Here is a 26,292-nt window from a genome sequence, read left to right as displayed (position 1 = left end):
GTGAAATGTTTGATCACAAATATGTTCTTTATAATTTTTTTTTACTCTTATTGGAAGTACGCACAATTCAATTTGGAATTACTTTCGATAAGCACGGAAAAATTCATTTTAATGATAGAAAAATATCAAATGAGTTTCAAATGTTTTGAAACTCCTACACAGCAAAATATATGTAGGCTATTGCTTGTTAAAAAAGTTTCTGAGTATCAAAAGCATTTTTTCTTGGGTAGCATCACAACGATCGTTCTCTATTTGCTTGATAAATAAAAAGAACAATAAACAACAATAAAAAACAGTAAAAATGCCATCAATCGATAGAGCATGATTTTATATGAACATTGCAAAAAGAATCATCCAATTTGGAGTTCATATGAGTGATATAAACTAGTTTCAAATTTTATACACGCATTAAAAAGTAAAAAATTACTATTCCATGATGAACTTCACGAGTCAAGGTTTTTTTCACATGCATCCAAACTACAGAGAAGAAAAGGGTTTCGAATGCCCAAACATGCACCAACAATTGAATGGCCGAGTCGTCAGCTCATCTGGTTTAATAGGAACAGATGGTAGGTTCAAACCACTCCGCCATATTTTAAAGCTTTATTTGAAGCGAGTTTTTTCACCTGCATCCAGATTTCAGATAAGAAAAGAATTCCGAACGGCCGAATAAATGCTAGCAAGCTACTAGCCCAGTGGTTTTGGTTTATGGAGCAATGAGCAATAGGTCTCAGGTTCAAAACCGGGTATGGTTCCCTTCATTGTTTTTTCTTTCCATTTTTTCTTTATCTGCTTGCTGATCTTTAAAAAACCATAACTTTTGTATATAAACTCGAATGAATAAAAATTATATCTATCTATATGTATATATATATATATTGTGTAGAAAAAAAAAGATCCACAATTCTATAGTTTATGATTTTTTTCGTTTGACATTGTTACGGTATGTAAAAAAGTGATTTAGTGCTCAGATCTATATTTGTAGGTCCCAAATTTTTAATATTATATCTAATTTTAGGTATCTCAATGATCTCAGATGGAAAGGTTGTCAACTACAAAGTTGTAGGTCTCATCACGGTCTACAACTTTTGTTTTGATTATTTTTCCATCCGAGTTCATTTGAACAGTTCAAAAATATTTGAATTGCAAAATATATGAATTGTAGGATTACTTTTTTATAGTTAATGATGATACATTCGATCACTTTCGTCATGAGCTATTGTCACAAAGATTGGGAGGTGCACATGGTGACGGTTGTTTATGACCAAAGCACAACTTAGTCACAAACGCTTGTCATCCATTGAAAATTTGTCATAAACGCATTGTTTCTGTGACTAAAAAGTGCTTTGTCATATCAAAATTGTCATAGAAGGCACAATCTCTTGTAGTGTTATCATGAGTGATCATAATTATCACCTATTGTGAGTAACGGCAGGTTACTCACGCTACCGAAATCCGAAGCATAACAGCTACTCGACCTATACTAGTAGGACTTATAGGTAGATATATTTATGCATGTAGTTTCCATAAAATACCTATAACATAAATGCACATCATATATATATTCAGTGATCATTTAAAATAAGGGTTACGCACCGGGGCTTGCCTTGGGGCAGGCGGTGGGTCAACAAAGCCAGCACTAAAAGGCTCCGGGGCTCCCTCCTGCACGAGGTCTCCTCTTCGTAATCTTGTTCGTCCACGGGCACGAACTCTACCAACTCGTGATCTACATGCATGAAATGATGATGCAACACTTACTAATACGACAACAGCAGCCCTTAAAATAAAATACATCTATCAGGCTACTAAGCGAGTTCTACCAACTAAGGTGCTAAGTTACCTACTGTTAACACTAACACGTATGAAGCATGTCATATATTATCTTAGCAACTAAAGGTATTCTTACTCTTAATACCGATTTACTCTATATATGATAAAACAAGGGGTACTAGCTACTCTATTTATCAACATACTCTAGGGCTACAAAAATTACAGTAAGTACATAATAATCTAACGAACCTAATGTAAAATTTTCATGGCTAAAGCTATCATCAATTTGCCATAAAAATTCCTACAAATATTAGGCTAAATAATACTAAGCTTTCTAAATTAAATTTATGAATCTATCATTATCACAGCTAACTATAAACTAATTACACCAATAGATAGATAGCATTTTTGTGAACCTAACAAATTTTGTTTCACTATTTTTGGACACCTATAAGATTTACTACAAATAATCAAAGTTTAATTCACAACTAAATTGAATAAGCATTTATTACCTTACAGGAAAAATGAAAAACTCAATTCTACCGCATGGCCCAACGTGAGTGGCTCGGCCCAATTTGGCGCAACGCGCGCGCGCGTGCAGCGCACGACGCGGCCCACGTGGGGCGCGGCCCAGCCGGGTGACGACGGCCCGCGACGGGGAGGCCCACGCGCCCCGGCTGTTTTGCGAAAACGGCCCTGACCTAATGGTGAATCACACTGAGACCCACAACACTATTCCTAGAGTCGGCTATTTCACAGATAAACCCTTAGAATAAGCTGTCTTCGCAACGGCAACACCCTCGGCACCCGCACGCGCACCGGCACGGCGGTGCTGGTACAGGGCGGTTACGCCGGCCAAACCAGTCCCTCCCTGCCCCCAAATGCAAGCCAATGCTCACCTAGGCGTAAACCCGAAGTGATGGGCAGCGACGTGGTGAATGGAGATGCTATCTCGAGCTCCCTCCACGACGGCGGACTCCTCCCTACAACGGCGGCCGCGTTCCCGTGAGCCAAGGCACATACAACGTGAACATACCAGACGTGGTGGATTGACCAGAGACAGACCGAGCCGAGCTGGCCGCATGCGCATGGACGGTGCAGTGGCGCACGGTGGTGGCAAGGCTGCGTCAGGGGAGGCTAGACGGCGGTAGCGATTCAGCAAAGGTGCGTAGTGTGATTAGCAGGTGGAGGTGAAGCTAGCGGTGCAAGGAATTGACACGAGCTACACTAGATAGGGTGCTTGCCTTCGACGCAGACCAACACTATCTTAATGACCCGGTGGAACGGCAGCTCCAAATTAGAGCACAGCACGGCGTTGCTCGTTGTAAGGTGGGGGCGGGTGGTTGGCTGGCTACACGATGGAGTTGCGTATGGGGTTGATTGAACTGAGATGGCTCCACTATGGCGAATTTAGAGGAGCGGGTACGGCGACCACGGCGCCAGAAGAATAGGGGAGACAGCCATGGCATGGCTCGTCACTGTTGTGGCGGGACATGGCTGTCAATTTGGTGTACAATCGCGTACAACTGCAGGGCGAGGGGGAAATAGCCAACGCGCTCAGGATGGTGTTCCGCACGGCCACAAACTGCAAGCCGACGATGGTGGTCAGCTCTACGCGCCGCAATGGCATGGCGCTAGTCAGGGGAGGCAACAGCGCAGCATCATGACGAGCGCGGATGTGATGGCAAGGCAGGCGGTCAAGGCGACGTGCGGGTTGGCTATGCTCTCACGGCACCGCATAGGCGAGCATGAAGCAGTAGGGTGGCAGGCGGACGTGACGGCGTGGCAGAACGCACGCGGTGACTTCGCGCAAACGACCATGGCTAACAGCAGTGCAGTGCCTCGATGCGTGGGGTCAGCGACATGGCGAAGCGGCAACAATGGGCTGGCCAGAGCACCAGACCCACAGCGACGGTGGTGGTGGCCAAGCTGCCAGTGCGTGGCAACAGCAGTGCGGGTCTACACGGCTGTGCCCGTGCATGTGCGGGGGCAGTGCTTGCACGAGCACGACATTGGTGGTGCGGGGTGCATGTCAGGGCATGGCAGCGGTGGGGCAGGTGCACGCCAGGGCGAGCCAGCCGCAGTGCTAAGCCAAACCGTAGCCTGGTGACCATGGCCAGACATAGCACCCGCTCGGGAATGTGCCTTGCACGCTTTTTAAAGCATCCCAAAAACCCACCTCAAGGCTTCAATTACTAAACCAACTATTTTACGCTCTCAATGGTATATCAAACTATTAAAACAAATCCTAAGACCATGCCACTACTTAACCCAATTCCCCTATAAAAATCCCTAAACTTAGCTTCGTCGACACACTTTCCGTCTTAAGAAAATGACTAAGTTTTTGTTCGGATTCACGTCAACTTCGGTTTCCAAGCTATTGAGTAAGCTATCTAGCGAATCCCATTCTCGACCACAAGTATTTCATCACCACCTATGAAGTTTGTACTACAAACTTTATTAAAGTGTCGGGTATGCATTCTATAGCATTTTCGTTCAATAAAAATTCGTCTAGAACTCTAAGCGATAAAACGCGACATGAAATATAACATTTGTTTCGTGTTTCCGAAGAATGTTTCGAGCCATAGAAATTGATTTACACTCTATGTTACACCCACTTACACATAAGTATGGTGCTCATGCAGTGTTTTAACAAAAATTATACAGTGTAACACCGAGGGTGTTACAAATCTACCCCCCTAAAACAAAATCTTGACCCGAGATTTCATGTGCCTAGTGTGGGAAAGGAGATAGGAAATACATTTCAATATAACAACTACTCATCAGAACCAGAGAGAAGGTACGGGTAATGCTTCAATATAAAGCTCTCTTGTTCCCACATGGCCCCATCCTCAGAGTAGTTTTGCCACTGCACCTTGTAGAACTTCACCATATTATTTCTGGTCACCCTTTCCTTCTCATCCAGGATTTTGACAGTGTGCTCAATATAAGTCAAATCAGGCTAGAGTGGAAGTCCTTCAACTTCTAAAGCTTCATCAAGTATCCACAAACATTTCTTCAATTGCGATACATGAAACACATAGTGTACCACAGATAAAATATCAGGAAGCTAAAGACGATAAGCAACTGGACCACACTGTGCCAAAACCTTGTAAGGACCCACATATCGAGGGGCTAGCTTGCCATGGATACCAAACCGATGCACCCCTCTCATAGGAGACACCTTGAGATAGACATAATCTCTAACTGCAAACTGCAAGGGCCTTCTTTGCCTGTCTGTATAAGCCTTCTATTGGCTCTGAGCTGCCTTCAAGTGACTCTAAATAATAGTGCCTTGCTCTCGAGCCTCTTTGATGAAATTCGGCCCAAAATATCCATGGTCTCCCACTTCAACCCAGTTAAGTGGTGTCCTACACTTTCTTCCATACATAGCTTCAAATGGTGCCATACGGATACTCTATTGGTAGCTATTATTGTAAGAAAATTCAGCTAACTTCAGGCATCCATCCCACTTCTCAGGAAAAGAAATGGCACAAGCCTTCAACATATCCTTGAGCACCTAGTTCACCCTTTCAGTTTGACTATCAGTTTGTGGATGATATGCTGAGCTTCTGAGGAGACGAGTACCAAGACATTATTGTAGTTGTTCCTAGAAATGAGAGACAAAAACTAACCCTCTATTCAAGATGATAGTAAGGGGAACTCCGTGTAGGGTCACAATCCGATCAAAATATATCTCGGCATATTTCTTGGCTGTATATTTAGTGTCCACCAGAATAAAATGAGTAGACTTAGTGAGACGGTCCACAATGACCCAAATAGAATCATATCCCTTGAATGTGCGGGGCAAACCCACCACAAAGTCAATGGAGATATCTTCCCATTTCCAAACAGGAATGGGCAAGGGCTGTAAATATCCCAGAGTACGCATATGATCTGCTTTAACTCTCCCACAAGTATCGCACTCCGCGACGTACTGAGTGATGTCCTGCTTCATGTTGGACCACCAGTACAAATGGCGCAAATCATGATACATCTTGTTGCTGCCAGGATGGATAGACAACTTTGAATGATGGGCTTCATTCAAAATCTTCCTTCTTAGCTCCTTATTTGAAGGAACCACCAATCTGTCTTTGTATCTCATCACTCCTTGCTCATCAATACTAAAGTGAGGACCACGCCCTTCAGCAACCAGTTTCTTGATGGGAGGAATTTCTTCAGTGTCTTGCCTTTGCCCCAGGATAATCTGCTCTAGCAAGTCTGAGGTCAAGGCAATATGAGCCAGCACCTCTGCATGGTTGAGAGACAACTGTGTTTCCTCAACCTGATGTAACTTTCGGCTCAAAGCATCAGCCACTACATTGGCCTTTCCTGGGTGGTAATGTACCTCCAAGTTATAATCCTTAATAAATTCCAACCATCTCATTTGCCTCATATTCAACTCAGACTAGGTGAAAATATACTTGAGGCTCTTATGATTGGTAAAAATATGTACTTTGTTGCCCAACAAGTAATGCCTCCAAATTTTTAGAGTGTGGACCATAGTAGCCAGCTCTAAATCATGAGTGGGGTAATTCACTTCATGCTTTTTCAGTTGGCACGAAGCATAAGCTATCACACGCCCATCCTGCATAAGCACGCATCCCAACCCCATCTTCGAGGCATCATATTATACATGAAAAGGCCTGTCAATATCTGGTTGGGCCAACACAGGGGCAGTGGTCAGAAATGTCTTCAGAGCTTGGAAGGCTTGTTCATAGGCTGGGCTCTAGTCAAACTTGGCTTCTTTTTGGAGCAGCTTGATCATCGGCTGAGCTATCTTGGAGAAATCCGAGATGAAACACCGATAGTACCTAGCTAGACCAAGAAACTGACAAATCTAGTGCACAGACTTGGGAGACTTCCAATTCAACACATCTTGCACCTTGCTAGGATCTATAGAAATATCGTTAGGTGTCAGCACATGCCCCAAAAACTACACTTGATCTAACCAGAATTCACACTTGCTAAATTTAGCATACAACTTGTGTTCCCTCAATTGAGTCAGTACAATCCGAAGGTGTTGGGCATGCTCTTCATTGTTCTTGGAATATATCAGGATATCATCAATGAATACCACAACAAACTTGTCCAGCTCCATCATAAAGACTGGATTCATCAGGTACATAAAGAATGTAGGAGCATTGGTGAGACCAAAAGACATTACTAGGTACTCATACAGCCCATACCTAGTAGAAAAAGTTGTCTTTGGTACATCATGTGGTCTGATCTTGATCTGATGATAGCCTGATCGAAGGTCAATCTTGGAGAACACCTTGGCACCAGCTAGCTGATCGAACAAAGTATCTATGCGGGGCAAAGGCTACTTTTTCTTAATTGTTACCGCATTAAGAGGGCGGTAATCCACACACATTCACAGAGTACCATCCTTCTTCACAAAAATGGCTGGATAACCCCATGGTGAAGAGCTAGGATGGATGAAGCCTTTTTCCATCAATTCTTCCAACTGCTTCTTCATTTCAGCCAACTCCTTTGGAGCCATGCGGTACGTGCGTCGGGAGATAGGAGCAGTACCAGGCTCTAGCTCAATGGAGAATTCCACCTCTCTATTCGGTGGCAACCTAGGTAGATCTTCAGAAAAAACATCCAGGAACTCACATACTACCAGATTAGAGGCAAGATCAGGAGAGGCTTCAGCATAAGCAGCAATAGGTAAGACTAGATCTAAGGGTACAAGAAGAGACATCCTATCGTCAGGAGAAGGAAGCCGTAACTCGATAATTCTTTGCTTTAGATCCAAGACTACGCCATACACCCGCAACCAGTTCATTCCAAGAATAGCATCAATGCCTTGCCCAGGCGGTACCATGAACTGGAGATGGTAAGTGTGGGTGGCTAATACCAAGCTTACTATGTTCGTCCGAGTATTGATGCACATTTGCACACCTAGAGTGTGGATTCTATAGGCATACAGTATAGCCATAAGAGGTATATTATGCTGGTCTACAAATCCCATGCTCATGAATGAGTGTGATGCACTAGAATCAAATAACACATAAGCTGGATGGGAATCAATGGTGAACATAACAGCCATCACCGGTTCCTGCTGCAATATCTGCTCAGCATCCACAAAATTCACCTGTCTAGATCAGCTGGCTGGCAATTTTTTCTTGATCACTATCCTCCTAACTAGCCTGGAGTTAGCCGATGGTTGAGCAGATTGGGCTGGTTGGTTCTAGGGACACTCTTGGCCATAGTGGCCATCCTTGCCACATTTGAAACAAGCGTCAGGCTTGTTCCCCAATCCTTAGCAAGGTGGGGCCTGTTGTCCCTGAGGCTGCTGGGGTTACACCTGCTGGGTGGGTGCATGGTACTACATGGAAGAAGTCTAAGAAGTATGCTAGGGCTACCAAAACGAATGCCCGCCTGATGATTGATAGGGCACCCATCGAACAACCTGTACCTTCTAAGCATGGGGGTGGCTAGAAGACCCTGTAGCCACCCGTTTTCTCTTCCACTCTACCTAGGAATCCCGCTGTAAGCCCTCCATGGCGATGGCAGCTTTCATCATTACCCTGAAGGTCTGATAGTTCCCAGTATACAATTTCTCCTAAAGGCTACAAGAGAGGCCATGATAGAAGCGGTCCCTCTTCTTCTCGTCAGTATCCACATGAGTTCCAGTGTACTAGGACAAGTGATTAAATCTATTGACGTAGTCCATCACTGATAAACTACCTTATTGTAGGTCTAGGAACTCAGTTAGCTTCCTGTTGAGGACACCAGCAGGAATATAAAATTCCCTAAATATTACGGTGAACTCCTACCAGGTTACTCGGTGATCTGGCTGCTGCATGGCATTGAAGGTATCCCGCCATGCACTCACAGACCCCAACAACTGTTGCGCTGCAAAGTGCACCTTCTGCTCATTAGTCACATTGAGCAACAGGAACTTCTGCTCTAGAATGTGAAGCTAATGCTCCGCATCCAGGGGTTCAGCTGATGGTGTGAACATGGGCGGGTGCGTCTTGAGAAAATCCTGGTAAGAACAGGGTCCCTTAGCACCGCGAGCACCACCCTCGTTCCCACCATTGCTCCTATGGCCTCCATGGGCAAAGCCAACGACAACCTATGCCAGTAGCTCCATGGCACGGGCTGACTTACGGCGAGCTACCATCATTTCTGCCATCATCTCCACGTGAGTCATCGGCGGTGGCAGCAGCAACAGAGGAGGAGGAGGAGCCAATAGCAGAGCCTCATGGCTCTCCCCATTACTATGCTCATTGGCTCGGCCACTTTCACCTTGACCCTCGCCAAGACCGTGGCCCGCTTCGGCACTGGTGCTCCCACGTCCGGACCTCAGATTCATCTGTAAGAGAAAGGAACCAATCACTTAGGACAACCTTCTAGATCAGAACAAGGGATTAGAGGAACGATGCGACATTTATTAAAGCATTCTTTTAGTTGTCCTATTAATTACTAATCCAATTATATGTGTAGGGGATCTTTAGTTTAAGTAAGATGCTACTACCATGATGCATGTATCGGCCTGTACGCTCACTCAAGCCAGAATATAGCGACATTCGCAAACTTTTAGCACATTGCACACTCACTTTCCATATGCTAAGCGATTTCTTACGCAACGTAAGTCAGTGTACCTATAGAAAACTGATTAGATAAACCAGTGCCACTATCCTAGATAGACAATATTGCTAGGGCTTATACTTATTTATATAACTTTAGTGCATCCTATTTTTCGCAAAACCTTTGTTGGTCAAATTTTTAAGTTTTTGAAAAGAGTGATGAAACTCGTAACCCATTATTGGCTCTGGTACCAACTGTGGCAGAAACCGCCTGAAATAACGCACTTACGGAGGCGCTCATCTTCTACCAAACACTAAGCACCATGTAAGCAAGCTACAGCATGCGGTATCCATCGGGCACACCCCAAGAGAGAACCCGAAAGATCCACATTTTTCCCCAAGGATCCAATAATGAGAACGAGTTACAATACTTAATACATTTCATATATCCAGAGTGCTTAGAAATTCATTATTACATTGCCAAATGTCAGAGTACGGAATATTAAACAGTAGAATTAAAAATAAACATCTAGCGATAATGAACAAGGATACGTTTGTGCCCACCAAAAGAATCCTTCACACAATAGTACTCCTCAAGCATTACCTACAATAGGGCTAAATAAACCCTGAGTACACAATGTACTCACAAAACTTATCCGACCAGTGGGAATATTTTCCTGACTCCAAGGGATATGCAAAGCTTTATGGTTTGCTGGTTTCCTTTTCACAGAAAACAATACTAATAGTGAGTCCTTATTTAGGTTATTCATTAGTAGCCATGTTTAATTGATTATCTAGCCATTCTATGTAAGCACCTGTTCTACTTTCAAGTAGTAGTTGAGCAATAAGTTCCATTTTATCACCTTTCATCTTTCAGTTCTTACTACGGTGCTTGACCCAAAACAAGTCGTATCGGATTGCCCAGTGATTCGTGAATCGATGCCCCTAGTTCGGTACCCCGAAAACACACGCCTCGCTTGTACCCTAGGCACAAATAGGACCAACCCATCACCCTCTTGTCATGGGGTCCAGGTCCCTGTCCAAACTTGGACTCCAAGCCCTCGCTTCTAAGTCTCGGACTTAGTGCGGTGCAAGGACATCACCATCCTCGCCTCCAATCAATCGGTTCGAAAAGAGCCAAAACCCACGACAAGAGAGCAATAAGTCTTCCCTGCGCCCATACCCAAGTATGTGCTCGGGATAATAAATCTGTGACTTACCTCGAGACTTATGCAACGGCCGGTCCTTAACCAACATAGACAGGGAAAAAGTGTAACCAAGCTATACCATATTGGCTGTAGGACACAACATCTTACACCCACCAGTACCCAAACCATATCCCTGCCCGGTCACCACTTTTCCTTTCCACCATTTTATCATGAGTGATCATAATTATCACCTATTGTGAGTAACGACAGGTTACTCACGCTACAAAATCCTGAGCATAGTAGCTACTCGACCTATACTAGTATGACTCATAGGTTGATATATTTATGTATGTAGTTTCCATAAAATGCCTATAACGTAAATGCACATCATATATATATTCAGTGATCATTTAAAATAAAGGTTATGCACCAGAGCTTGCCTTGGGCAGGCGGTGGGTCAACAAAGCCAGCACCAAAAGGCTCCGGGGCTCCCTCCTGTACAAGGATCTCCTCCTCGTACTCCTCAATGACCTCTTCGTAATCCTATTCGTCTACGGGCATGAACTCTACCAACTCGTGATCTATATGCATAAAATGATGATGCAACACTTACTAATACGACAACAGCAGTCCTTAAAATAAAATACATCTATCAGGCTACTAAGCGAGTTCTACCAACTAAGGTGCTAAGTTACCTACTGTTAACACTAGCAAGTATGAAGCATGTCATATATTATCTTAGTAACTAAAGGTATTCTTACTCTTAATACCGATTTACTCTATATATAATAAAACAAGGGGTACTAGCTACTCTATTTATCAATCTACTCTAGGGCTACAAAAATTACAGTGAGTACATAATAATCTAACGAACCTATTGTAAAATTTTCATGGACAAAGCTATCATCAATTTGCCATAAAAATTCCTACAATAATTAGGCTAAATAATACTAAGCTTTCTAAATTGAATTTATGAACCTATCATTATCATAGCTAACTGTAAACTAACTACACCAACAGATAGATAGTATTTTTGTGAACCTAACAAATTTTGTTTCACTATTTTTGGACAGCTATAAGATTTACTACAAATTATCAAAGTTCAGTTCACAACTAAATTGAATAAGCATTTAAACCTTACTGGAAAAATCAAAAACTCAATTCTACCACGTGGCCCAATGCGAGCGGCTCTCGCCCAATTCGACGCAACGCGCACGCGCGTGCACCGCATGGCACGGCACACATGGGGAGCGGCCCAGCCGGGCGACGACAGCCCACAACGGGGAGGCCCGCGCGCCCCGGCTGTTTTGCGAAAACGGCCCTGACCTAACGGTGAATCACACTGAGACCCACGACACTATTCCTATAGTCGGCTATTTCGTAGATAAACCCTCGGAATAAGCTATCTTCACAACGGCGACACCCTCGGCACCGGCGCGGCGGCGCTGGCACAGGGCGGTTACGCCAGCCAGACTGGTGCCTCCCCGCCCCCAAATACGAGCCGATGCTCACCTAGGCGTAAACCCGAAGTGATGGGCGGCGACACGGTGAACGGAGATGTTGTCCCGAGCTTCCTCCACGACGACGGACTCCTCCCTGCAACGGCGGTCGCGTTCCCATGAGCCAAGGCATATACAACGTGAACTAGCTCAAGGGTGGGCATCAGCAACTCACCCCAAACCTACCAGACGTGGTGGATTGACTGAAGATGGACCGAGCCGAGCTGGCCGCATGCGCACGGACGGTGCGGTGGCGCACGGTGGTGGCAAGGCTACGTCAGGGGAGGCTAGACGGCGGTAGTGATTTGGCAAAGGTGTGCATGGGTGATTAGCAAGTGGAGGCGAAGCTAGCGGTGCAAGGAATTGACACGAGCTACACTGGATAGGGTGCTTGCCTTCGACGCAGACCGACATGGTCTAATGACCCGGCGGAACGACAACTCCAAATTGGAGCACGGCACGGCACGGCGAGGCTCGCTGCAAGGGTGGTCGGGCGGTTTGGCTGGCTACATGGAGTTGCGGATGGGGTTGATTGAACTGAGATGGCTCCACTATGGCGAATTTAGAGGAGCGGGTACGCTGACCACGGCGCAAGAAGAACAAGGGAGACAGACATGGCATGACTCGTCGCTGTCGTGGCGGGACCTGGCTGTCAATTTGCTGTACAATCACGTACGGCTGCAGGGCGAGTAAGAAACAGCCAACGCACTCAGGATGGTAGGCCGCATGGCCATAAACCGCAAGCCAACGACGGCGCTCGGCTCTGCGCGCCGCAGTGGCATGGCGCCGGTCAGGGGAGGCAGCAGCGCAGCGCCACAACGAGCGCGGATGCGATGGCAAGGTAGGCGGGCAAGGCGACGTACGGGTAGGGCCAAATGTTCCACGCTCTCATGGCACCGCACAAGCGAGCGCGAGGCGGCAGGGCACAGGCGGACGCGACGGCGTGGCAGAGCGCACACGGTGACTTTGCGCAAACGGACGCGGCCAACAGCAGCGTAGTGGCTCGACGCGCGGGGTCAGCGACATGGCGAAGCGGCTACAGCGGGCTAGCCAGAGCAGTGGACCCGCGGCGACAGCGGTGGTGGCTGAACGGCCAGTGCGCAGCAACGGCAGTGCGGGTCCGCGCGGCTGTGCGCGTGCGTGTGCGTGTGCGTGTGCGGTGCTTGCACGAGCGCGGCAGTGGTGGTGCGGGGTGCGCGTCAGGGCGCAGCAGCGGTGGGGCAGGTGCGCGCCTGGGCGAGCCAGCCGCCGCGCCTTGCCGAACCGCAGCCTGGTGACCGTGGCCAGACAGAGCACCCGCTCAGGAATGTGCCTTGCACGCTTTTTAAAGCATCCCAAAAACCCACCTGAAGGCTTCAGTTACTAAACCGACTATTTTACGCTCTCGATGGTATATCGAACTATTAAAACAAACCCTAAGACCATGCCACTACTTAACCCGATTCCCCTATAAAAATCCCCAAACTTAGCTTCGTCGACACACTTTCCGACTTAAGAAAATGACAAGTTTTTGTTCGGATTCGCGTCAACTTCGGTTTCCAAGCTATTGAGTAAGCTATCTAGCGAATCCCGTTCACGACCGCAAGTATTTCATCGCCACCTACGAAGTTTGTACTACAAACTTTATTAAAGTGCCGGGTATGCGTTCTATAGCATTTTCGTTCAATAAAAATTCATCTAGAACTCTAAGCGATAGAATGCGACATAAAATATAACATTCGTTTCGCGTTTCCGAAGAACGTTTCGAGCCACAGAAATTGATTTATACTCTATATTACACCCATTTACACATAAGTATGATGCTCATGCAGTGTTTTAGCAAAAAATGTACAGTGTAAACCGAGGGTGTTACACTCATAAAAGTTGTGTACGTAGAAAAAACAAGACCTATAAACGAAGGAGTAATATATTTAAAAACCACAGCATACAGAAGATTTGAAGTGCAGGATATTAGGAACTAGTATTAGTATATCACAGTGGCATGATATGGTGGTACAAAGCAGAAGTTTATCATCCACACCAGAGACCTTATTCCATCCTTGACACATAGATTCACTTGCTAGATCAAGCAACTTCACTCTTAAGCCACCCACACCTGCAAGTCTGCAACAGCAACAGCCGCAGGTGCATGGCTGGCGTCAGGCCTTGTAGAGCATGCCGATCTCGACGCGCTGCTGCAGCGGGATCCCGAGCGCCGGCAGTGCGGAGCGGCAGGTGGTGTGCAGGAACTCGTAGAAGCCGAGCAGCACGCGGTCGAAGAAGCCCGTGTCCCTGCCCACGTGGAACCTCGTCTTGCCCCTGACGTGCACCACCCCGGCCGCGCGCGCCTCCTCCAGCTGCGCCGCCTCCTCCTCGACCTCCGCCGCGGAGGACGCCGCCTCCCGCTCGATGTGCTCGCGCACCGCCCGCACCACCTGCCCCGCGAGGTCCTCCTCCTCCTCGTCCAGCGGGTCGGCGTACCCGTAGTGGATCGTGCAGCCGTACACCCCGCGGGGACCGAACCGCCGGACCGCCATGCGGCTCTTGGCGTCCACCTTGGCCACCAGCAGGTAGCGGAGCGTGACGAAGACGGTGACCCTGTGCAGCGACCGCATGTTCTTGATGTAGTGCGCCAGCACCGGGGTGAGCCATCGCCACTGCTGCATGTTGCTGTAGAAGAAGCAGAGACCCGGGATGCGGCGCACGTCGGGCCCGGCCAGCAGCTCTCCCAGCCGCTCCAGGGTCACCTTGTTGGCCATCTCGTACTCCGCCTTCCGCTGCCGGCCGTAGTACCAGGTGAACATGACGAGCGCCAGCACGAGCGAGATGGCGAAGGGCAGCCAGCCGCCCTTCATGATCTTGGTGCACACCGCACTCGCGTAGGTGCCCTCCAGGATGAGGAAGGGCACGAAGTAGAGCGCCACCAGCAGCACGTGCGTGCCCCAGATGATGAGCATCACCAGCGTGAGCAGGACGGTGGTGATTAGCATGACGAGGATGACCACCACGCCGAACGCGTTGCCGATGTCCTTGCCGTCGCCGAAGCCGACGATGGCGCCCACGCACAGCAGCATCAGCAGGTAGTTGGTCTCCGGGGAGTAGACCTCCCCTTCCTTGTTCCCGGAGGTGTGCACCACCCGGACGCGCGGGAAGTAGTCCAGCGCCACCGATTGCTTGACCACAGGAGAAGGTGGCGGAGATGAGCGACTGGCTCGCCACGATCGCCGCCAGCGTCGCGATGACTGAACATGGGCCAGTACACGGGGAGCGGCACGAACTTGTAGAACCCGTCGCCAAAGTCGTCCACGTGGTTGATCAGGTACGCCGTCTGCCCGGCGTACGTGAGCACCAGCGACGGGTAGATGCTGGAGAGGAACGCGATCTGGATGGACCGCTTGCTGAAGTGCCCGAGGTCGGCGAACATGGCCTCGGCGCCCGTGATGCACAGCACGGTGCCGCCGAGCAGCTGCCAGCCCCGCTTCTGGTTGGTCACGAAGAAGTGCACGATGTAGTGCGGCGACATGGCCTTGAAGATGCCCGGATAGTAGCGCCAGATGCTGTAGACGCCGATGATCGGGGTGGTGAACGTCCACGCCGCCATGATCGGCGAGAACATGAAGCTCACCTTGGACGTCCCGTACTTTTGCAGCAGGAACAGACCGATCAGGATCCCCGCCGATAGAGCCTCGACAGTCGCTGCAAAAACAAAACGCCACAGGCCATGGCCATACATGATTGATCAGCTCAATTGATCCTCGATCCCATTCCCTGAATCAAATCCATAGGCCGATCACGTACGTTTGCTGACAGACGGGAAAGGCCCTCTTAGTCCGTCAATAGCTGACAGGACTGAGATGGCCGGCGTGAGGATGCCGTCTCCGATGAGCATGCACATGCCCAGGATCGCCGTGAGCAGCAGCAACCTTCGCGCCGTAATGCTCCGCTCGATGAACCTTCTCAGCTTGCTGGGCCTCCTGGTCACGACGGGCCGAGCCGGGACCTGCGGGCCCTGCTCCTCCTCCTCGGTGTATATCTTCTTGGACGGGAGGACGCCGATGTTGGCGTGCTGGCACAGCAGGGAGTACATGGCAAATGTGCCGCCTGCAGCGAAACAGAAACACCCTGGTCACAGTCAGAAATGGCTGGTTTTTCATCGGATTTGGTTTGGGATGGCCGTGTCCATCACCTTCGCCGTGGTCGTCGGCGTTGAGGGCGATGCAGATGTACTTGACGACGCCGATCAGTGTCAGGGTCCAGAACATGATGCTGTAGATTCCCAGGTAATCCTCTTCGGTTGGGTTTGTCAGGTTCATGGATGGGTAGACGTAGAGAGGGGAGGTGACAAGGCCACCGAATACGACGCCCAGAGTCTTGTAGGCAAGGAGCAGATCTTGGTAGAATCCCTTCTTCGGCTTATAGAAGAAGAGAAGAATGTTGGCGTGAGTTCACTACACCGGTACAAACCCCTTGCAACCCGGTGTATACGCAAACAGATGTAGATCGAGTCGTGGACCCCCCCCCCCCCCTGAGACGTACTATAAAAAAAATTCATAGAAATTTTCAAAAAAAGAAAAAAGAAAAGCCAAAACCATCAATTTTGTAGACACAATCAGTGTTGATAATAATAGACACTTGATATATTTTGCTAAATCACCTACATCTGTAAACCCCCCTAAATCTACATATAAATTATTCGTCTATTCTATTATGAATGATAACTTGAAGTAATTTATAAATTTGCATCTAAATTACTCATCTATACAATCATCAATAATAACCCTAGTAGCTCCTAAACTGCATCAGAATTGTCCACCTCTGCCATTACGAAATGAATATAACACAAAGTACTTGGACATTTTTCACAATGCTCGCTTAAGAGCAAGGCTAATAATACACCCGGCTGTCGGCTGTATAAAAACTTACAGCCAATCTAACAACCCACTCGTATAATAGTTAGCCGGCTTATAACCCATTTGTCTGTCTCATAACATTTCTTGGTTCTTATGCATAAGCTGGTTGTAAGCTTACAGTCCGCTTGTCTTCTCTCTCCTCCCTTCTCTTCTCCACCTCAGCATACAGCCCACCAACAACCCCTTATTATACTTGCTCTAAACGAGATTATATGTAGCCAATCTGAGCACCGTTTAAATGTTGCATTAATTGTTTAGCATTTAGAAGACATTGTTTTGATAAATCAATTCGGTCGACTATTACAAAAACAAACTCAAAGTGTATATGCATGTAGGAAACCATTCCAACTAATGTGCGAACGATTGAAATCGAGCGAACAGTCCGACAAGGCCCACCACTTTCCTTTCTTGGAAAACTAATTCCCACCTTCTTTCCCTTTTCAGACGGTCCGAACGATAGCTGCATTTAAAACCAGCGGTCAATCCCACATTTCCCCACGACTTACCTCTTAAAAAAATGTTTCCACAACTTTTCTTTTTTTAGAAAGTTTTAAAGTTATATAGATAACTTATGTGGATAACTTTTACGTGACAACTTTTACGTTACCCTTTCTTACTCCATCACAATCTTCTCCTCACACTTACCGCATGCAATGAGAGGGAGGTCCTGGCCTCAGTCGCTTTAGAACCCGATGAGAGGCCGAGGACCCAGAAGCAGTTGTCATCTACTCTCTATACTCATTTTTAATATAATATAAATTTCTCATTTTACAAACAAATAAAATTAAAAAAACTCTAAAATTCTCTATATCTCTAAACCATGAAGTGTGCTATGCATGCTAGAAATAAAAGCTGAATACTAGTTTTGAATAACTACTTTAACCTTCTTTCATCCAAATATGCAAACTTTAAAGTGATTTTGAGCTTAAATGGCTTACAAATAAAAAAAATCCACCATAAAAACCACATATATCTAGTCCACAAAATGAGATATACTACTGATGAAACATGAGAGTATAAAGTTGGTAACCTTTAGAACCGAAGAATCGATGGAGGAATCGAAGAAATCTTGTGATTACCGGCGATGAGGAAGAAGAGAGGCCGGCGATGAAGCAAGAACACTGAGCTCGAAGTGGCTCGGGCTCGGGGAGGAAGAAGGGGTATATAGGAGGGGATCATTAGTCCCGGTTGGAGATAGCAACCGGGACTAAAGATCCCTTTCTAGTTCCGGACAGAGCCTCCAGCCGGGAGTAGACTTTTACTCCCGGTTGGAGAGACCAACCAGGAGTAAATGTTAACCGTTTAATCCCGGATTGATAGATCCAACCGGAGCTAAATGTCCCTTACAGCAAAAGCCTGCCGCATAGTAGCCGTTGGGCAGGGACCTTTAGTCCCGGATGGAGCTACCAACCGGGACTAAAGGTTTCTCTAGTCCCGGGCACGAAAAATACCAGGACTAAAGCCAAATTTCGAAGTGGATCAAAAGTCGTTTCTCTACTAGTGATAACTTCTCATCATGACTTCTTAACTTTTCTTTTTTTAGAAAAAATATGTTCATATCTTTTCATTTTTGGAAATGGCTACAACTTCTCATCATAACTTTTTTACTTTCCTTTTTTAGAAAAAAATTATTTTGACAACTTTCCTTTTTTAAAAAATTATAAAGTTATACTCATAACTTATGTGCATAACTTTTGATGAGACAACTTATCATCACAACTTTCTTAGTCTAAAGATAAGTAAATGGTTAGATTAATATGTATACATGAAAAAGCAAAGAAAAAAGAAGAAAAGGAAAACAAGAAAACAAGAAATGAGAAATGAGAAAAAGAAAGAAGGAATAAAATGAAACAAGGGAAAAAAGTGAGAAAACCACTCGCGGATGAAATATCGCTAAATTAGATTTACAATAGATAATAGGGAGGGGACGTTGAGAGAAGATGTCGGATGCTCCGTCCACTTGTCTAGTAGGGCCCACCATGTGATTAGTGCCTAACGTCGTCGGTCGTGTGTATGGAAAGTGTTCACCGCGTTCAAATTGCGGAAATGACCGCGGATGGAATTGGGGTAGGAAACGATGAACATATCAATTTTCATAAGATAGTCGGCTCCAAATATATCTATTTCCAACTATTACACACAGAGGGATGGGCATATTGATTCTCACATCTAGATAAATATTATATAGTATATAAATTTAATTTAATTAGTTGTCCCCTCTAAATTTATGAACAATATATATATAAATATAGATATAGATATAGATATAGATATAGATACAAATACAGATATAGATATAGATATAGATATAGATATAGATATAGATATAGATATAGATATAGATTTAGATTTAGATTTAGATTTATTCTCTTATCTTAAATTGCTAGCACGTGTAGGCGCGTTGGTTGGCTGGCCAGCGGCAGAATAGTGCGGCAAGTATAACCAGATTGCTTTTGGTTTTTGTCCCCTACTAGAAGATTACCGCAGGCAACTGAACATTGTATTTTTGTATTATGCAGCAAGCCATATCACACAGTTAAGGGTTCGTGTCGAAACGAGGAAATTTGGCAGGAAATAGTTGGGATACTTGGTCAAGGTACGCTAGTCGTAGTTGCCGTTAGTACGGACTGATCTTCAGATGAGTGATTTTTCTGCAAGAGCAGTGTGTGTGTTTTCATTCGCTGAGAACACACGTCATCTCATTAAAATTTCCTTCTTCTTTTTTCTGGAATCAAATATAGGTGATTCACTGATTCTTAAGAAGCTTAGCAATGGAACGATCGATCAACCAGGGAAGGGAGCTACCCGGGACGATGTTGAGACTGACTCACTAAACAATTACAGTAACAATGTAACATGGAAAGGGACTGCCCAGCAGCAGAATGGTTGACACTTACATCGTTTCCCCCTTGTCCGGCTTCCACGTCCATGGAGGCAGCAGCAGTAGCCATGGGAGGGAGATCAGCAGCAGGAGGTTGCCCACCCAGAGACTTGAGATTGAGAGGCAATATTCGGAGGGGCAAAGCTAAGCTAGCTAGCTCATTATATTATTACTGGCAGAGCAGCGAGGCGCCTTATTTATAGCGGTAGCAAGGGCCCGGGCAGACACTAACAGCTCCGTTCCGTTGATGTATGTGCTCAACGTGCGTGGATGTGGATTCGTCTGAATTATTGTCCTCTTCCTCCCAGTCGTTCACCTGGACTGCAGCGAATCTGATACGTTGGTTTCAGGATCGGAGTGAGGCCTGCCTAGATTCGAATTCTGTGAGCAACGGAGTGAGACTGTGTGTCACTGTGAGAGTGAGGCCATGTTTAGTTGATCCAAAATCCAAACTTTGGTACTATGAAAAAGAAGATTCTCCGTCACATCAAATTTGTGGTACATGCATGGAGTACTAAATGTTGACGAAATCAAAAATTAATTGCACAGTTTGGTTGTACTTTGCGAGACGAACGTTTTAAACCTAATTAATCAACGATTGAATAATTATTACCAAATAAAAACAAAACGCTACAGTGTAGCTATAGTGCTACTAAATTCAGCCGGCGCCTAATCCTGTCGGAACTAAACGCGGCCTGACTAGTATAGTTCTTTTGAATGGAAACCAACTGGCAACTGGTGACTGTGACTACTCCTAGCTTGTTGGATAGTACCAACGATGGCAAGCCCTCAGTCATGCAACACTGCCGTGATGTTGGAGACGACTTTGCATCTGTTCTATGCTGCCAAAAAACTGACCTGACCGTCGGCAATCGCTGCAACTGAACTGAGCGCAAGCGGAGCACGCAGTGCACATGGCGTTCGAGACCAAATTCTCGCCTGGTGTCGTCTCGTCTGCGTTAAGTAAGCATCCATCTTGTACTGAGTGCTCGTTTAGTTCCTAAAAACTTTCCTAAAAAGTGCTACAATAGCCATCACTATTGAATCTTGCAATACGTGTATGGAGCATTAAATGTAGACGAAAAAAAACTAATTGCACAGTTTGGTTGAAAATTGCGAGACGAACGTTTTGAGCCTAATTAGTTCATGAATTGAACAATAATTGTCAAATAAAAACGAAAGTACTACAGTAGCCAAATTCCCAAACTTCACGAACTAAACACAACCTGAAAAGATGATGCGTTCGCATTGATCTCCGTCGTCTGTGCCATCTGATCGAGCGCCTCATAGACCCGCCCTCTGGGGCGAAAACATCGAAAGGAGAAAGAAAGAAAAAAAAACAAGATGATGAAAGCGCATGGTCAATTCTGAAGAACTATAGTCAGGCATAATTCTTCTTTTAATGGTCAATTCTGAAGATCGTCATGGTAATTACTGAACGGTTGTTTGACTAGCAACATTAGTTTCATGGATTTAATTAGCTCCTTGCCGGTGCCGGCCAGCGGGAGCAAAATATTCGGGACATTTTATCCGCTACGAGCGAGTATGGTGAGCCATGGATCGTGCCGCACGTTTTCTTAAGGTGAGTGATACAAATCTCATCATGTTATTCGTCCGGCAAGCTGGACCTAGGATCTTGGCACCGGAGCATCTGGACCTGCTCTGCAATGGTGCAATGTGCCTTCGTCACGCTGGTGCTACCAAAGGCAGCAGGGCATAATCGCACATGAAGTTTATTCAGGTTCTGTTCCGGGTCAGCGTGTAATACTCTCTCCGTTTCAAAATTATACATCGTTCTAGTTGTTTTCTTCTCAATACAGATTTCTACTATCTATCTAGATATGATGCAGTATATGTAGGTGTGTGGTAAAACCCATGTACCTGAAAACACAAAACAACTTACAATTTAGAACGAAGGGAGGGAAAAAGTGTTATCGTTGCTTGTTCTTTGTTCCTGCTACCTTTCTAAATAAAAAACATGCTTAGATACGGTTGTGGAAAAAAAAATAGTTCAGGTAGTAACAAAACGACTCCATGGTTGCTACACTTAAGCTTGATCTTTACTTTTTGTGTTTCTACGATTTCTCCATATACTTTTATTTAACATATGCACGAGCATTTATTTATCAATCCGAGTATTATGTTCTTGTAAATATAATTAAAAGTCTTGCACGAGAGACCGTACATAAGTTTCTTGATGAAAAAACAAACTAATATAGTGATGGAGCGACCGAGCAAAGCATGTACACAATGCCCCGTTCGGCTGGCAGAATTTTGGTTGAAACTGGCTGAAAAATACTGTTCTGGCTGAATTGTTGTGAGAGAAAAATACTATTCCGACTGAAAAAAGAAGTCGAACACGTCGAATATGGGGTAAGCCGAACGGGACAATCTCTCATGCATGGAGCCGACAACACAACCCCGCAATCACATCTTCACCTTATCTCCTTGGAAGAAAATTTTCTTCCAAGGTGATTATTTGATTCGGGCCATCTTGTATGTCCTCAGGGAAAAAAAGCTCATACCATCTTTTTCAAAAAAAAAAGGCAGCAGGAGGAAGATGAAATGGACGGAGAAGAAAAAAAAGAGGTGTTGGAGAAGGAGCAAACTCAGCCCCCTAATTAAGGTTCATGCTAATTAAATCCGCCACTGCTTATTTCCTAGTACTACCTCTGATTCAAAATATAGGCAGTGTTAGGATTATATCAGGTGGAACTTTTTAAATTTGGACCATTATAATTTGAAAAGTTATGCACATTCAACATGTACCACTAATGTTATTATATTCATTATGGAAAATAGTTTCTTCATATATAATTTTTATTTTTTTAGAATGGTATGTTTTAATAAAAAAACATTAGTCAATATGTCATATTAGAGACGGTGTCACTTGAAGCAACGAAATGCTCCCCAACCCTAGCCCCCTCCCCAACGCCGCCTTCGCCTCCGCCTTCGCCTCCACCTCGCCTCCCCTCCCCAGATCCACCACGCCCAACCTAGATCAGTTGTCTCCTCCCCTCCCCATGCGTGCGTGCGTGCAGCCGCACCGCCGCCGTCCCCACCCACGTCGGCCACCCCTGGGGTGCCAGCGCCTCCTTCCCCCCGCCTCCCCTCCTCACCCGTGTCTGGGGGCGCACGCGCGGCTAGGCCGCCGACGCCGCCCAAATTGTGTTCCTCTGCCGGCGTCGCCCAGTCGCCCGGGGGTTCCCTGTCGCCAGGCGCGCCACCACCACCTCCGACGTCGGGGACGGACGCCAACACCACCACGGCGGCCCAGCACGGGGGGCCTCCCCTTCCGCGCACCCTATAGGATGCCCTCGCCGACCGTGCACCACTCTTGCCGCCTCGGAGTGACTCCGCCGCCACCACGGGAGACGTTGTGGCCACCCCTCTCGGGTCCTGCGCTATTGGGTCCATGGGCAGCCGCCCGAGAGAGGCTGCTGTGGCGACGACGGACAACCGGCCCGCCGCTGGAACGTCGCTACATGCTCCGTCGTGACTGTAGGACGCAGCCTCCTCCAGCTGCTCCAGGGGCTCTAACCCCCTCGACCTCTTCCTAGTCCGTGTCGGTTGCCCAGAACTATCTGCGATGGGGGCTAGGTCACCGGAAGTCACGGGAAGCCCAATGGGCGGGAAAGGCGGCTCCTTTGCAGAGGTCAACCTAGCGCGGCAGGCCGCTCCGGTCCTGCGAGGGACTGGGGAAGTGAGTTCACCTCCGAAGACGCAGTCATGTCAGCCGCAAGCCAATGCGCCACCACCGGACACCCCTGGCTCACCTCGCGTGGGATGCGGTGTTGAGGAGCGCAATGCACGACCACTCGCTACTATAGGACTAATTTGTAGGGGCGGCTCCAGATGGTTTCTAGGGGGCGGTTTTGGCAGCCGCCCCTACAGCCCCCGTTGCTACATATCGCGACTTCCAGGCCTAAAAGATACGAAAAAATAGCAAGAAATTATTTTTTTAATCTAGGGAGGCCCCCTCGGTATTTATTGCGCAAAAATCACGCGCTTCCCGGCCGCTATTATTTGAACCTGTGACCTCGCTCTTGCTCGTACCTCTCTGTACCACTACACCCCACACTAACTTGTGTTTATAATTGATTTTCTTTCCCCATGTATTATCCTAAACCAAGTTTAAATTGATTGTTTGAGGCCCTAAATGGATGCAAATGAAAAAGCTGTCAACTATAAAGTTGTATAATTTTTCGAGATGTACAACTTTTATTTTGGTAGTTTCTCCATCCGAAGTTGTTTACAAAATTTTAATTTTAAATTTGAGAAATTAAAACGTAGTTTTCCTTGACAAGACGATTTCAAATCAAAATGTTGTCAACTACAAAGTTTTATAACTTTTTGAGAACTACAACTTTTATTTTGGTTGTTTCTCCATCTGAGGTCGTTTGAAAAATTCAAATTTTAAATTTGAGAAATTCAAACATAGTTTTAATTGACAAAATAATTTCAAATGAAAATGTTGTCAACCACGAAGTTTTATAACTTTTTTAGATCTACAATTTTTATTTTGGTTGTTTCTCCATCTGAGGTCGTTTGAAAATTTAATAAATTTAAGAAATTCAAACATAGTTTTTCTTGACTAAAATGATCTCAAATGAAAAAGTTGTCAACTACAAAGTTTTATAACATTTTGAGATCTACAACTTTCATTTTGGTAATCTTTTCATGTGACTTTGTTTGAACAATTCAAAATTTAATTTTAAAAAATGACAACTTGAAATAATATTTTCAAAGAGTAAATAAAAGTCAACAACAACAAAGTTGTAGAAATCATCAAGATCTATAACTTTTATTTTGGCCATTTGTTCATCCGACAAAGTGGTAATAATATTGTTCATAAATTTTACATCTCTCTCAAATGGTTTCAAAAACTATAAGAGAGATACGTAAATTTTGTGAACAATGTTACTATCACTTTGTCGGATGAAGAAATAACTAAAATAAAAGTTGTAGATTTTTGATGAGTTGTACAACTTTTATGTTCACGACTTCTTCAGCTGAAATCATTTACTACTTCAAAATATTATTTGAAGTTACCATTTTTTGAAATTCAAATTTTGAATTGATAAAATAAAGTCATATGAAGAGATGACAAAAATAATAGTTGTAAGAACATAATAAATTGATAGAGCATGATTTTACAAAATTTTAGGAAAAAATCATCATATTTGAAGTTAGTACGAGGAAGAAAGACTAGTTAAAAGTTTTAGCCAGAGATTAAAAAGAGAAATCAGAGTTCTTCAATAGTTTAAAAATTAAATTTTCAACAGCATTTGAAGTAGTAAATGATTTCAAATGAAAATGTTGTAAACAACAAAGTTTTACAACTTTTCGAGATCTACAATTTTTATTTTAGTCATTTCTCTATCGGAAGTCGTTTGAAAAATTTCAAATTTTAGTGCTTAATTTTTACTATTCGACATCTATTTATAGGAGGCGGCTCAATATAGAGCCGCCCCTACAAATCGGGCTATTTGTAGGGGTAGCTGATAATACCAGCAGTCCCTACAAATGGATTTGTAGGGGCAGCTCATTTAGGCACCATTTTGTAGGGGTGGCTCAATATAGAGCCACCCCTAGAAAAAAGAGAATGTTGCTGCAAATCCTTTATGTAATAGTGGCCGCCGCCGCCACCCACGTCTCCGCTCTGTGGCCGGGAAGCTACCTCCAGCTGTCGGCACCCCCATCTCACCCACCCTCTCTCCGGATGCTGGCTCCATTCTACCCAGGCGGCTCCATGGGAGGGCGTACGAAGCAATGCCAGGTGGGCAGGATGCCGACGGCGAGGAGTCTGATGATGACCACCCTGTCAGCTACTTGGACATCGCTCGTAGCCTGGCAAAGCCGGTCGCTGCGCCTCCGTTGTGCGATCAGACTCGATCAATCATGATTCTGGGTCATGGCGAAGCGAAGGCGGGTCAATAGATGAAAGGTCCTTGTGTGATTTTGGTAATTGAGTGACAACCTAGTTGGACTAATTGTATTTTTGTGAGATACACATGTGATTAGTCCACAGGTACATGTGTGTGAGCAACCTATGCCATGAAGGTAAAAATGGCTTGGAGATGTTGCAAAGCTCACACATGTGATGATGAAGGAGCTCATTGCAAATGAGACATGACATTGAATCATGTGATCAAGGTGGAAAAGATCAAGACATGACTTGGCTTGATGGACCGGTTGCAAGCGTGAAGGGCAAGTTGGAGGCTTTGGAGCGATGGACCGCGTGGCGGTGAAGCTTAAGCAAGACTTGGCGCCGATGGACTGAAGGCAATGGTGAAAAGCAAGTGAAGTCAAGATCAATGAACCAATATGATCACTGTGATGATATGAAGTGGATTATATCATTGTTGATTGTGTTGGTGCATGTGTTGCATCGACATTAGAGGAGATGGAATGGAATGCGCAAGGCAAAGGTATAACCTAGGGCATTTTATTTCATCGATCATAGGTGTGTAGAGAAGTTTATGACCGGGTTTAGGATAGAGAGCCATACTATCAAGAGGGGCAAACTTGTTTGCATATCGGTCATATAGTGCCACTCGAGTG

General features: G+C 45.6%; 1 protein-coding gene across 1 annotated transcript; it reads right to left on the bottom strand.

The window, feature by feature from the left end:
- Positions 1–13,786: 13,786 nt before the first annotated feature.
- LOC136501661 (probable potassium transporter 4) lies at positions 13,787–19,876 on the bottom strand. Its single transcript, XM_066497176.1, is given in 6 exon segments — positions 13,787–15,119; positions 15,121–15,180; positions 15,182–15,633; positions 15,736–16,038; positions 16,124–16,349; positions 19,745–19,876. Coding segments are annotated over 6 exon segments (2,118 nt in total). The 5' UTR covers positions 19,799–19,876; the 3' UTR covers positions 13,787–14,096.
- Positions 19,877–26,292: the final 6,416 nt, after the last annotated feature.

This window comes from Miscanthus floridulus, chromosome 13 (assembly GCF_019320115.1).
Source record: "Miscanthus floridulus cultivar M001 chromosome 13, ASM1932011v1, whole genome shotgun sequence".
Lineage (NCBI taxonomy): Eukaryota > Viridiplantae > Streptophyta > Magnoliopsida > Poales > Poaceae > Miscanthus > Miscanthus floridulus.
The sequence above is the reverse complement of the archived record's forward strand: the minus strand, read 5'-3'. Positions and strand labels throughout refer to the sequence as shown.